The 13,840-nt window shown below is 44.2% G+C and overlaps 1 protein-coding gene across 4 annotated transcripts; it reads right to left on the bottom strand.

Moving 5' to 3' along the window:
• Positions 1–478: 478 nt before the first annotated feature.
• Positions 479–11,430, bottom strand: LOC105691086 (homeobox protein OTX2-like). Of its 4 annotated transcripts, none has more exons than XM_048658003.1 (8): positions 10,766–11,430; positions 5,892–6,207; positions 5,328–5,479; positions 3,170–3,363; positions 2,975–3,095; positions 2,571–2,777; positions 2,295–2,445; positions 479–1,860 (listed from the first exon to the last, which is right to left on the bottom strand). In XM_048658003.1, the coding sequence occupies exons 2-7, from the start codon at positions 6,130–6,132 to the stop codon at positions 2,344–2,346; spliced, it is 1,017 nt and encodes a 338-aa protein (XP_048513960.1). In that variant the 5' UTR covers positions 6,133–6,207; positions 10,766–11,430; the 3' UTR covers positions 479–1,860; positions 2,295–2,343. The 4 variants fall into 4 exon arrangements, with proteins under 4 accessions (XP_048513960.1, XP_048513958.1, XP_048513957.1 ...); XM_048658001.1 differs by having other exon boundaries at positions 5,877–6,207; positions 10,762–11,428; XM_048658000.1 differs by having other exon boundaries at positions 5,877–6,207; positions 10,766–11,428.
• Positions 11,431–13,840: the final 2,410 nt, after the last annotated feature.

Below are 13,840 nucleotides of genomic sequence, written 5' to 3'. Positions count from 1 at the left end.
GTGCGTTGTACGCACCGAGATGTTATCAAATTTCGTATCAAAATCATTACGCGGGGTTTCGGTTGGTGCAAGAACAATATCAGATAACGAAGAGCTTTTTTCAATCAACGGTAGATAACATGTTCGGACGGAGCTTTCTGTCTTACCAATCGGTAAGTGATCGCGGGTAGAGCGCTGCAGTATCAGCACACGAGTGAGCTTTTTTGCAATTTTTGCAAGTGCAAATATCGAGCGGATTAAATCGATAGTAACTCAAATTTTGTTTTATTACTGCGTATCAAGTGATAATAACGATCCACCGATACTTTTTTCGAGAGGACGTCTCACGATATTTTTTTTGTTTTTCAACTATTCAACAAATAAATAACAGATTGCAAACTTAACGATAAAACCCTGTCTGATAATATAGCAGTAGTAGTACCATACAATCTTAAATTTTGATATATATTATTTTTTTTCGTTTTTTTTTTTTTTTTTCTTGGCTTTCTCGTTCATACATTTTCATGACAATTTTCTTGTTTTTTATATTTTTAATTTTTGTTCTCCTTTTTACTGACGTCGTCGTGTCCACTCGTCCAAGTAATTCATCGTTGCCGTCATCACCTCCACAATTATTATTATCATCATTTTCATTATTATCATTAATATTATTATTATTTATTATTATTATTTTTTTTCATTATATTCATAATTATTCATGTTATCGATAAGATTAATATTAATATAGTTACAATTCTTGTTGAATTTATTAATTTTAAACTTATTCATTCATTCGTTCATCCATTCGTTCATTAGCGATCCAGACAGTCGACACGCGTGTGATTTTTATACAGCTTGTTCTGTTCGTTATTTTGTAATTGATAGATAAATTTTTTGTTGATATCGTGATCGAAATTCATGTTTTCTGCAGATGATCTTTATGTACATATTTATTCATTCGTTTTACATGTTGTACGCGCATAGGAGATCAGCCCTCACATCGTTATGGGTATCACCGTATTTCGATGACTATGGAACGAACTACAATGCCATCTATTTTCGATGACGCAAAAACGTTCGTTTTTTCTCGCAGTTAACGCTCTCGCCAGAGATGAAGAGAACAAAAAGTTTCTACCGATATTTTGAAATAATCTGATGAATTTCCTCACCACGTAATAATTATCTACACATTTGCTATCGGAGATCGCGATAGGCGGGCGATGTTATCAATAATTATATAGAATCTATAATAACCTTCCTGGGTTTTCCATTTTCTTAGATACATAGGTGCGATAATAATAAAAGCTATGATTAATTCACAGAGAGGATTTTTTTTAATTCTTTTCGTTTTTTTTTTCCCATTGGCTATTTCACTCGTCTCGTTTCACAAAATTTATATTCAGTTTCTACATAGGTTTTTATTTGTTTCAATTCAAATCAACCGTTATCAATAATATTTATATTTCCAGCTTACATCCGAATTCACGGTGATATTATCACTAGTAATAATAACGATAATAATAATTACATAATAATAATATCTGTATAATATATTTACATTAACCTAACTTTATCAACCTATATAATTTATATATCGTATAATATTCTTTTTTAGTTTTTTTATTTACTCTTATAGATATTTTTTCTTCCCTTTGGTGTGTCGTTTTTATCGATATTCGGTAAAGTAGATTACATAGTTTTTAATTCTCTTTTTTTCTCTCCTTATTTCCTAACTCTCTTCGTAATGAAGATTGAGATCTTCTTTTATTCTTAAATATATTAATCGTTCGTTTTTGTCTCTTTCCGTAAATGACACTTCGTGATCTTCCGGTATATAATTATTATCATTATTATTTTCATTGCCACGGTATTCATAGCGATCTGAATAGGAACAAAAATTATCAATGAAAATAAATGAAAATTATTACGAAGGTTCATTTCTTCGTTTATTTATGTTTTATTATTGGCGATATGTTTCAGTTCGTCCCGGCCGATTTTTTCAACATTTTTTTTATAATGTTTTCTTTCTAAATTCGATTTGAAATAAAAGAAAATTTCCATTGTATTTTCCGATTGTATTTAGAACAACAGGATAATAATAATGAATGAATGATTTTCTATTCTTTTCAATGTCTTCGTTTTTAGGATTTCCTTTCTTTTCAGTAGATCGTTCGTATTTTTTTTTGTCAATATCCACGGAGTTCGTATGTCAGTTTTTTTTTCTTCATTCTTCCGGTCTTATCATAGGTATGAATTTTATCAATGGTCACATGTGTGTATATGTACAGGAATTTTTATTATTCTTGTAGCATTACCTCTCGGTGATATGTATATTACATCTGCAGGAGAGACGCCCCTTGAAATTCACTTCCGATCACCCCAACCAGCGCTGTTGTAAAACCAAGAAGACGCACTCTCGTCCCTCGTTTTACTCCATGTCGTGTCGAGACCGCTGCCACCGCCGTCCTGTAAGAAAAAACAAAAAAAAAAAAAAAAAATTAAGGAGAAAAAGAGAAAAGATGCAAATCAATGAACTTCTGAAAGGAATTTTCTAAAGTAAAAAATCACGATTGATCAAAGTTTCAACGTACCACTACGTTCAGTTGATGAGGTGCTGGGGAAAGGTAATCCATGTTGGTATAATAGGAGGAATAATTTTGATAACATTGCTGCTGACTCGCGGTCGTTGTCCAAGCTAATCTTTGATGATCCCCGGGAAAACCACCCCCGCCTTCCGTCACGGCCGGACTCCAAATACTGCTGCTACTTCCGCCACTGCTGTACACAGTGCCACCCAACTGGAAAAATCGGAATAAAAGAGGTCAACCGATCGGCAATCATAATAGAAAATTGACCGGATCGAATATATTTTCCGAGTCGACTTTTTGGTCGGAAATGTTGGATATTTTCTGCGATGAGAGAAAATTGTTTTGTTTCGTTTTGTTTTCTGTTTTTGTTTTCACCAACGACGTTCGTATACCCGAGGGATACTCACACTCGGCGGAGTCGTACTCGCTGCCAAAAGTAGACTCGTCGCGCTACCCGCGGGTTTGTACTGAGGGGAGTCCCTCAAAAGAGCCGGCGAACTCGCCGCCGAACCGCTCGTACCTCCGCTTCTTTAAAAAGCGAAAAATGCGAGATAAGCGGAAAAAAAAATCTCAGGCGAAATATTCGCTTCAGTTTGACTCACAGCGGTGTCGTTGCGGGAACGATAGCCGGGGGGGCGGGAGCGGCAGCGGCTATAGAAGGACTCTTTCCCGACGGAGGATTGTTGCCGGAATTAGCTGAAGATCCGGGCTTCTTCGATCTCGGCGTTTTTTCCTGCTGCTGCTGCTGCTGTTTCTGCTGTTGCCTGCACTTCGCCCTGCGATTCTTGAACCACACCTGCGTACGGATGGGTAAAAATTGTTGAACGCGCGTAACGCAATCGGACGGATAATCGCGTCGTTGCGTCGGTGTAATTTTTTCATCGATTAATTTATTCATGCTTTTCGTTCGTGTACACGGCCGAACGTTGTACCATATGATAAAGTTGAGAACGCGTCGGCGGCCACAGTTTGTGCAGTTGACGTAGGAAACGGTTGAGGACCGCAGACAAGAGAGCCGCTGCGAAGCCCCGTTCGATCAATGTTACGCAGAGGTGAGCTTAGGTTTCCTCCGGATTTTCTATCGCCGTACCTCGCCGTATAAGAGCTACATCGGCTAGCGTTCGCGCTCTACTGGAAGAACGACGACGTCGGCGTTCTTCCGACTATTACAGCGCGAACACCCTACCGCAACGCACACATCACGATCGCCGCACATTTTACGACCTTCCCTCGCACACGTTCGTATCGAGAATCGAGAGAGCGAATCAAACTGGATGAGGAGAATTGGCAAATTCGAAACAACCGAACGAATATCGGGATATCGCAGGTTGAAAAGGTACAACTGGCTACCGTACGCAGGTTTCGACCGTATTATCGATACGGTACAGTATACAGTGGAGGAAGCTTTTTTCTGCGGTCGACGGAAACCAAATCCTCATGGAGTACGTACACGTGTGTATAATTCCGAACGTTGTAACTAACCCAATAGAGCGGTAGCTCTGGGGAGGGAACAAAAAAAAAGAAAAAACAAAAAAAAAAAAAAAACAACACGGTGAAGTCTATCGAACTTTTGAAGCTGCAGTACACGCGAACGCTGGGGATCTAGATATTCCCGAACGACGTTGTCTGCAATTTTTTTGAAAAACGTCCGACCGAAAATTCGTTAAACGTTTCAATTCGTACCGATTCTTCCGGTATTATTATACAGTCGACTTTCGCTTTTTCGCTCATGCTACGGGACATCGGTGATTCGTTCGTTCGCCGAGTACGAATTTCAGTCGGAAATTCAACAAGGGCAAGGGTAGTGTGGTTATACAGAACCGGAGGCAAAAAAAAAAAAAAAAAAAAAAAAAAAAAAGAAACTTTGAAAAATGTAGGAAGGAGGGTGTTTCGGTTTCGTGTCGTTGCATACCGTCGGCTCATCAGTTTCACCGTTCGTTATGCTCACCTCTTCTATCTACGCGGCACCTGGCCTTTGTGCAAACGCGGCACGCCATGGCGGACAAACCGATTCCGACGGCAATACCGTCGAAAGCGCTCGCATTGCCATAGATTTCCGCACGTAGTAACCCATTTAGTAGTCGGTCGTCTCGTTTTCATCCCCGCACCATATAACAACCGCGGTGCGTTACAAACGGCGGGGCGGCCAGTTTCTAATTTTTCAAACACCCCGGGCGCCGTGATCCGTGCCATTGTTTTTTTTTTTTTTTTTACATCTCTCTCTCTCTCGACGAAGCCGATGAAATTTTCTTTAGTTCATCGGTCTCCTCGTCGCAAAAACCGTGAGGTCGAACGTGTTGAATCTAACGAGGCGAGTGGTGGAGAAAAGCGAAGAAAAGAAAGAAAAAAAAAAAAAAAAAAAGGAGAGAAAAAAAAAATAGGCAAGAATTCATCCAAGTCGAGACAACACTTGAGATTTCGTTCCCCCTGTATCGACGTTTAGGTGTAGGTGTACCTGTGTGTGCGTGCATACGGACGGTCGGTCGTTTGGTTGGTATTCCGCTAACGCGACCTAACAGGATAATCGAGTTAGCTTGTCACAGAAGAGACTGGGAATGGCGAATCGATGACTGCCACGTGCCGTTGTACACACATGGCTGCCGCGATGCCTAGCGCATCACACTCCGGCCTCCATACTACGGGGTGGTCAATTTTTTTTCTCGCGTCGAGCAAACAAATTACACGGAGATATAATGCAATGTACACGTTCGGTGGTTTTTGGTTTCGTTTTGTTTTCTATTTTTTTTTTTCTATACCGACCTGAACTCTGGACTCCGGAAGATTGATCTTCAAGGCGACTTCCTCCCTCATGAATATGTCCGGGTACCTCGTCTTGGAGAAAAGACCTTCCAACACGTCGAGTTGCGCTCTAGTGAAGGTCGTTCGTTCCCTCCGTTGTTTTCGAGGGTTACCTTAAAAGAGGAATTTCATCGTCTGCAGTTCTATCGTCGAACGCCGCGTGCGAACTTCGATTCGTCTCGTTACTTCGTATATTCGAGGGCTAAATTTTCTCCCTCATCGACCATTGAATGTATAATTCATTCGATAAATCACGGCCCACCCTCTCGCCCTATATAGCTGTGCGTCGAAAGCTACAGACAAAAAAACCCCCAAAAGACCAGCGTTAACGATCGGATAAAATCGCTCGGCTAATCGTCCCCGACGGTAAATATCGTACAGAGTCGGAGGGTCCGCGGATTCGACTAATCGAATCATTCCACCCTTCCGTTACACCGTGAAATAGCTACCGACACCCGAATAAATGCTACGTTAAAATTATACATATGTATACGCAAATTCGGCACTCACAGTAGTAGGACTCACCGGCGGTCGTGCAACCGGGGTATCCGATGCTGGTGTGGAGTGCCTCTATCGGCGGCATGCCCAGCGCGCTCACGTACGGGTTGCTCTTCAGCGCTCCGTACGGGCCAGCCGCGGAGGCGCCGAAACCAGCGGGCCCAAATAAGTCCGACGCCGACGCCGTAGAGGACGCAAGGCCCCCCAAGTCCCCTCCGCCCCCACCGCCCGAGCAACCTGTACCCCCGCCCAAGCTGTTCGGCCACATCACAACCGCCACTTCCGCTCCCTGTAATTCGCCACCCCGCAGAGACGTCGGTCACCTCGACGTCCCACCCTGGAACTGAAAGTTATTCGTCGGGGTAATCGAAACGAGGATTTTCTTCTGTTTGTTTTTTTTTTTTTTTCGCTCGTCGTTAAAGATGTGGTCAACGATAAGGATCGAAAGGAGTCTTATACAATTTGATGTTTGCCTGATATTTTTTGTTTCAAGGATTCGCTCGTTCGAGGATGATTTTTGGAAAACTGGTAGATCGGTTGAACCATCCGTGATTTTGATAATATTGTTTTTGGGGTTGTCAAACGCGTTGGGGTTGAATGGGGGTTTGAATTGATTATCCTTTTGGTTCTGGTTTTTCGTCGAGTATCGGTTCGATAAGGGTTATTTACTGGTGTATCGCGACCTGGTATATAGTGTGTATATATATTTGTGCCGCGCAGTTGGCCTTCGAGTTGGAACTAATGGCAGCTGCTGTGACGCCCGCGATGCAGGATAATCCTCGAATGCAACACGATTCCTCTTTGAAACTATAAGGTTATGTACATAATACATCCATGTATGTATTCATATATGTATATGTGGCTGCAGGACGTCCCCCGGACGCTGCGAGTTGATCCCGACTTGATCCTCTCCGGTTACGCAGTCGAAACGCTATGACGTTATATTCCTTCTTAATGATGCATATATACTCGTAGGTATATAACGTCGATGTATTTACCAACTTGTGAGGCAGCGTTGTTCTTCTGATATTCTAAAAAATTGAGCACGCCATCTTCCCTTACCTCAAAAGTATATACATATACATATATATATATTACAAACCGGGATATTGAGCTCGGTAATTTTTCTTTCGGTGCAACGGTACGCAGCAGTCGACACAAATAATTGTTTGAAAACACATCGAAATTTTGAACATCTGGAATGCAGACGTCTGGATTGTTCTTCGCGCGATTAGTATATACATATAAGCGGTGTGATACAGTCATACGCGGTCGTATAATACGGAGTTCACCTGACGTCAGACATGTGTTACGGATCAACTTATTTGTTCGAAGATATATTAATTAGCATCATTCCACAGCTGCGACGTATAATTATGTTTCGTGCATTTCACAAAAAAATTTCTGATATTATATACGACGACGACGACGCGTGTATACATATATCTGACACGAAATCATCGATTGCAATTGTATACGTATACGTACGTACACACGTACACGCCGGTCAATAAAATTCACCGCGTACGGTCTTCAATTCGAAAAGCAATATAAACCAAACGAGGAACTTTTAATCATTTTTCCATCAATGATATCCGCGCATCGTTCGATTGCGAGAGATGAAAAACCCGCCCGCTACCGCAAATCTTGAAACTCCTATAAAACCGCATCATTGATATTTACTCTGCGCGGATTCTAACACACATATATATATATATATGTATGTATGTCATATAGAACTTGCGCCCCCAACAGATTGTCGAGTCGTTTTCAAATCTCTTCTTGATTCGCAATTCGACGATCGTGAATTTTTAGGACCGTGGCAGGCATGAATTGAGCAATAAACCACGCATGGTTTGTTTTACACAACACGCCTGACGGGGGGGTCTCCCTATATAGGGTTACGGATTCTCTGGGGATCGGAACCGGCGAGGGACTTCCCTTTCCTTTCTCTTCTAGTCTTTTTTTCTAATAAACTATTGTTCTTACGCCACTTGCGATACCCCCGCCTGTATACCTCCGTATACCTCGCGGCTTTGCGGCGGTTTACATATTAAAAAACTTGACTAGTATGTTATATATATATATATACATACACGTAGAACACAGGAGGAATATTAGCGAACATGAACGAGGTCCCGTAAGCGGGGCACGAAGTGGTGGTCCTCCAGGACTCCGTCGGGCATGAATCGAGTGCTCGCGGTGTAACCGCGAAATCGTCGAGGCGCGAGACCCTTCATTTTTTTTTCTCTTCTTTTTCTTCTTCTTTTTTTTTTCAGCCTTTTTCCTCCGCACTCGCTATACGTGGCGGCGGCGGCGCGGCCGCGGAAGGGAAGGCGGGCGGTCCTGGAGGATCGGCCCTTGAAACTTCCCTCGACTGTGCGTCGCGCTTCCCCCGTTCGCTATAACTCGGTACTGTATATATCGACAGGTTGGCCCTCGGCCTCCGGACCCCGAGCCCGAACTCCTCGGGGCTGGCGTGCTCTACAGGGACGCCGATCAATCGATTCCACTTTGAAACGCGCATATCGAACCACCGCCACCACCACCATCACCGCCACCGCCAACCCACCCCCCGCTGTGCGGGTGAAACCGCAGCAAACACACTTTTTGTTGCCGCTCGGCTACTACTTATGAGTTCCATAGAGATTCGAGTGTCTCTCCGGACCACCCGGCCAACAAAGACGAGGACCACGCTAAGTCTCTGTTATTGCCTTTAATTTTGAATCTCGAGTAACCCGCTGAAAAGGCAGGTTATATTTCTTCGTAACACATGGTAGGTAACGTTACGTACGGACGTATGTATGTACAGAGAGAAAAAATATGATGAAAAGCTCGAACGCGGCACGATGTGACAATTTTTTTTGTATACAAGCGCAGTTTTTCACGACCGTGCGAAGTATGAAAATTAGCGAAAAGACGATCTCCCTTTCGCGAAGCAACCCGAGTACCTACTCCGTTCGGTAGGTAGGTACCTACCCTGCATTCCCTATTGTTTTCGCGAGTGTTTGCTCAAGAGTGCATTGTTGCTCGAGGAGATGCTCTTCGGGGTAAAGTCGAGATGCGGCAAACGAGGGTATTAAATCGTCGTTTCGACGTAACGTCGTGCGGGGCTCGTCGTCGCAACAAGGTCTACCCGTATATACGTGAAGGTAAGTGTTCGCTTCGAGAACGTCACGGAATTCGTCGTAATGTGCGCGATATTTTTTCATCTCGACAATATCGTCGAGGTCCAAAATATCTGCTACGATGTAACGCGGCGAAAATAAACTCCGGCGGGCGGACGAGACGAACGAACGACGGAGTATATCTTATTGTTAGCTTATTTTCATATACCCCGGTACGTTGCACAATACAAATTCCCTCGAAGCTGAAAAAAATTCGCTTCACCTGCACACCCCGCGGGAATATATATACATATATATATATAGAAATGCAATTTAAACCAACGCCGTTATAACCGTTGTTGCCGATCCATTGAGCGTAAAACTTAATTCCTACGAAAAAGAAAAAAAAAAAAACGTCGGCGAACTGCATCGGATCTTTTTTTTCCCCCCTCATCGCATTGTGTATAAATATAGGAAATCAAAACGTATATAAGGTATATATATATGTGTATATACATATACCTGGTTGGTATTCATTTTTCGTATAATAACTTCAGCTGGGTATATAAGATCCTTACCGAATTGTAGTCGTGAACCTTCCCCCCTCCCCCCCCGCCGCCGGTATATACACTACGTACGGTAAGATACTCTGAACAGGACTTTGTATAATTCCTTCATAGAGGCAATTTGAAAAATCTTTTTGTTCGTCTTACGATGCAGAAGAAAAAAGGGGGAAGAGGAAAGGAAAGGAAAGGAAAGAAAAAAGAAAAAAAAAAGAAACGAAGTAGAAGAAAAAAGAAATGGATATACCGGCGGTCATGAAGGTTATACCGCTGAGTTTGGTTAAACCTTCTGCCAGGGTGGTCGAGTCACTCCCAACTGCACGATACACGTACACGTACAAGGAAAAAGATCTAGCCCCCACTTAACTCCGGGTAACGTGCACCCATTTAATTTTCCATTTGAAACCATCGACGCGAGATTTTCGATCGCGCCTTCCCAGCTCCACCGTATAAATCGTACGCGTTCAAACTTGTGGAACGCGGACCACCCTTACGTGTTACAAAAGTCTTCTTTCCTGCGTGCGTTATCAACGCGACGAAGTTGGGGAGAAAAAAAAAAAAAATCGAGTCTCGCCGTACGGTACGAGTCCTTTCCTTTTTCCCCGCACTCGATACGCGGATATAGTGCACAGGTGTAATGATTTCAGTATCGGGAAACGGAGTCCGGGGTGTCCGTATCAGCAGCATCGGCATCGGTCGCGGATGCAAGAATTGGAATCGGTCGGGCAGGTCGCGTTATACAGAGGCAGGGGGCAATCCAAGAAGATTACCGTAAGCAGATTATTCTGGCGGATAGCGCCCGGGAGTCCTGCCTCCGCTCCGCTTTTCCTCCTGGTTTATACACCGAGTTTACTTGCACCGCACGTACCGTACGTACGACGGTCGCACGTACCGTACGTAATTCGCGCGCGAGTGCACCTAACGACGACGCGGTCGAGCTTCTTCGGGGTCGGAAAAACTGCCCCGACTTCGTCGCGACGTACGGTTTTTCCGAATGAAACGGGCTCCTCCGACGACGTGTTTCGAGGTCCGGGTGGCACCGTTTCAACGCGAAATCGAACACACGATACGACGCTGCAGTAAGCGAGACGACAAGTTGAGACCCAAAGCGTGTGTAGTCGAGATGTAACGGTCGCGACATGAGTACGCGGCGCGAAACGATTCGGATTCGGTGAGAGGATTCGTGAACGTTTCGGGGACGACGAGCGATAAAAAATATTCACTTACCCACCTGTGCTTGTGATCCGTGGTCGAGCAACTTTTGTCAGAGATGAGGATCGACACGACGAATCAAGGTATTTCCGTCGTAGGCGAATTCGAGGTGCGGAATAATCCTGGCGTCCGCACCCAGAGGTGAAAAATTGATATTGATTCGAGGAACCGAGTCGAAGACGTGCAGGAATTATTGCCGACGATAAAAAAAACTTGCGACGCTAGGCACACTGTAAGTATCGTACGATTTTTCGAAAACGTCGCACCACGGGTAGGAAACAGCAGCCGTGCGATTTATTTATTTTTTGCTCGTTGGAGAAAATTGCAAAATGAAGGAAAAATGGAGCGAAGCGGCGACGGTGAACTTTGTGTTAAAATTTCAGCGCACTCGATAATCGTTGCGGACAGATGGATCGGGAACCGGGTCGGTGTGTTCAACAATCGCTTTACTTAATCCTGATTATTATTTGAAGCCCGCTCGAGCTACTTTGCACGGGGTATAACGTAGACGAACGATTTTCCTGGCTCGAAACCCGGTAGGTATGGGCAAAACGGTCGAACAACACACGTACAGACGGACAAACGGACGAGAGACAGAGCTGCTATAATAGCAGTAGGGCGTAGAAGCAGCTCAACTTTTCACGAGAACTTTAGTTTGTTACGTGTACGGGCTCTCCTCGTCGGAGGGTTGTTTTTGGGGCGTGGGGGGGAATTTCCATCTAGCGCGTCGGTTTCAGCGCCGAACGGGGCGGTTTCTAAAAACACGGTGTTTGCTCTACGCCTGCGCTGAAAACGGTGGGGCTCCAATGGGAGGCGACGAAACCGCGTCCCACCACACGTCGCACGCGACGTATGGTTACAACTGCAACTGCGCAATGGACCGTAAACAATTCTCGTGCAATTCGACGACATGGGAAAATGGTACGGGAAAATCCGACGTACGCTTTGCCAATTTTTGTACCACCGGACGAAATTTATATCGTCACACCCCTAAGGAATACCGATACCCCTCCGTTTCTGTATTTCGGTATTTTCGTTCTATCGTTCTACCGTTTTATCAATCGAACGAACTATACTGCGACCTCCTTCGTGAGAACGTTGCACCGCTCCTCCATTTTTCTCTACGATTCATTTTGTCGGAGCGATTATTTTATCCGGATGCGGCGAGAAGAATGAAAAAGAAGACGAGAAAAAAAAGGATCGGTGGAGTCCTATAGGGTCTCCGTGAGCAACGATTTTGAACTTTCGTGGTCGTCGTTTTTGTTGGGAAAGGCGACTTACTACTACCCCGTCCGTCGTTGTAACGATTAAAAGTTCGCGTACAAATATGGCGAGAAAAACCTAAGAATCGAAGAAATTTTTCTCCCGAATTCGTAGGTGCATGTAACATTGTACGCGGTAGCCATTAGCGCGTGTACAAGCTCTAGGTGGTGCACAGGGGTATATTGGTAAGGTCCTATACACACTCGAAGCACTTTAATTTGCTCACGTGCCTGCAGAGCGAGGCTAATGCTCTTACAGGATTCCGAAAAGATCAGCCAGCATTACTATGCTATTAGCGTAGCTAAGACCGGCTTGCTTCCATAAACCTACATACACCCAACTAACGTTATACCAGGACATAGGTATGTAGGTATACTTTATTTCACCCATTCACAGCTCCCGTATATATATATATATATGTACCAACACACTCGACGATCTGCAATCGCACGGCCAATTTAACAGGGCCATTGACTGGAACAGGAACCTCGAGATCGGAAGTCGGCCCAATGACCTGTATAATTTCGCTCTCGTTTCACACTTTATTACCCAGGTTACCTCGCATCTCATCCGATCGCCACGTACAATCGAAGATGTCCATGTGCAGCCGATACGGCGTGTCCATGAAAACCGTATACACGAAGGGTTGATTTTTAAAATCGTTCTTCGGTTCAGACGACGACTCGTATAAATCGCGATCTCATTCCGTTCCGAAAAATCGATCAAACTCTTCGTTTTCAGTTTGAAAATTTTCACCATCATCAATCGACGTAGATTTTCGCGAGTCGGCTGAGATTATCGTGAACAAAAACTGCGGGGGGAATATATATCGTCGTTATGCGAAATTCGCGTTGGTAATATATTATTTGAAGTGAGTCGTGTATATCAGATAATAAGGGGCGACGTGTTTCCATAAAAGCAAATATGAAATATCATTTGATGCGGGAAGTTGCAGCACGCGCCCGCCTTACACGGCTCGTTCAACATTTTTTCTATATATGTATATATATATATGTACTATATAACCACCAAATGTAGTTCAGCCCGAAGATCAGCGGAGGCTCAGCTCTTCGACAAACTGATCGAACAAAAAGTACCGTAAAAAAGGCAGTCAGCCACAGCAAATAACCTCTGCTACCCCCGGACCGCGTCATTTCCTCTCCCCCCCCCCCCGCGCCTTTTTTTTGTTTTTGTTTTTTTTTTATTTACTTCTCTTCTCTTTCTATATCACAGTCTCCCTTTGCGTGGGTGTGCATATGTATACGATGTACTTGTATCCTACTAATTGTGACGCGATACGTAGACACGCGGTATTGAAAAAATTTGCGATGATTTGTAAACCGCTAATATCGCACACGATATTCTCAACCGATGTTATCGACCACTAGCGTCGTCGTGCGAAAGAAGACTCTGATAGCGACCGTTTTGCCAAAATTTGCATATATCCGATATTTTTGAATGGTTTTCTTTTTTTTTTTTCCCCTCCACATTCGTCAAAATTTCTCGTCCACTCGACCGACCCTCCCATGTATCGATTTCACGTTATTACACACCTACCCCCGGACGACCCTCCGGACGACTCGCGGCAACGCATCGCCATGGACCCCGGTTTTCCGTCCAGAATCGAGAACGTCGAGTGTACCTCTTCCGCAGCGGAACGGGGATAGGCGGAGGCTCGCAAGTTGGAGAACGAACCACGCCCTCGTTTCCCTCCGTACGGCTGAACGTGGGCGTCGGCGTCGGTAGCGTCGAGGAGTCGTCGTTCGGTATACGGGGATGCTGGAGAATATTATCGTCGTCGCGGTTGTTTTACACCGTTGAAATAACTAAA

This window comes from Athalia rosae, chromosome 7, assembly GCF_917208135.1.
Source record: "Athalia rosae chromosome 7, iyAthRosa1.1, whole genome shotgun sequence".
NCBI lineage: Eukaryota > Metazoa > Arthropoda > Insecta > Hymenoptera > Athaliidae > Athalia > Athalia rosae.
This window is presented reverse-complemented; position numbering and strand designations above follow the sequence as displayed.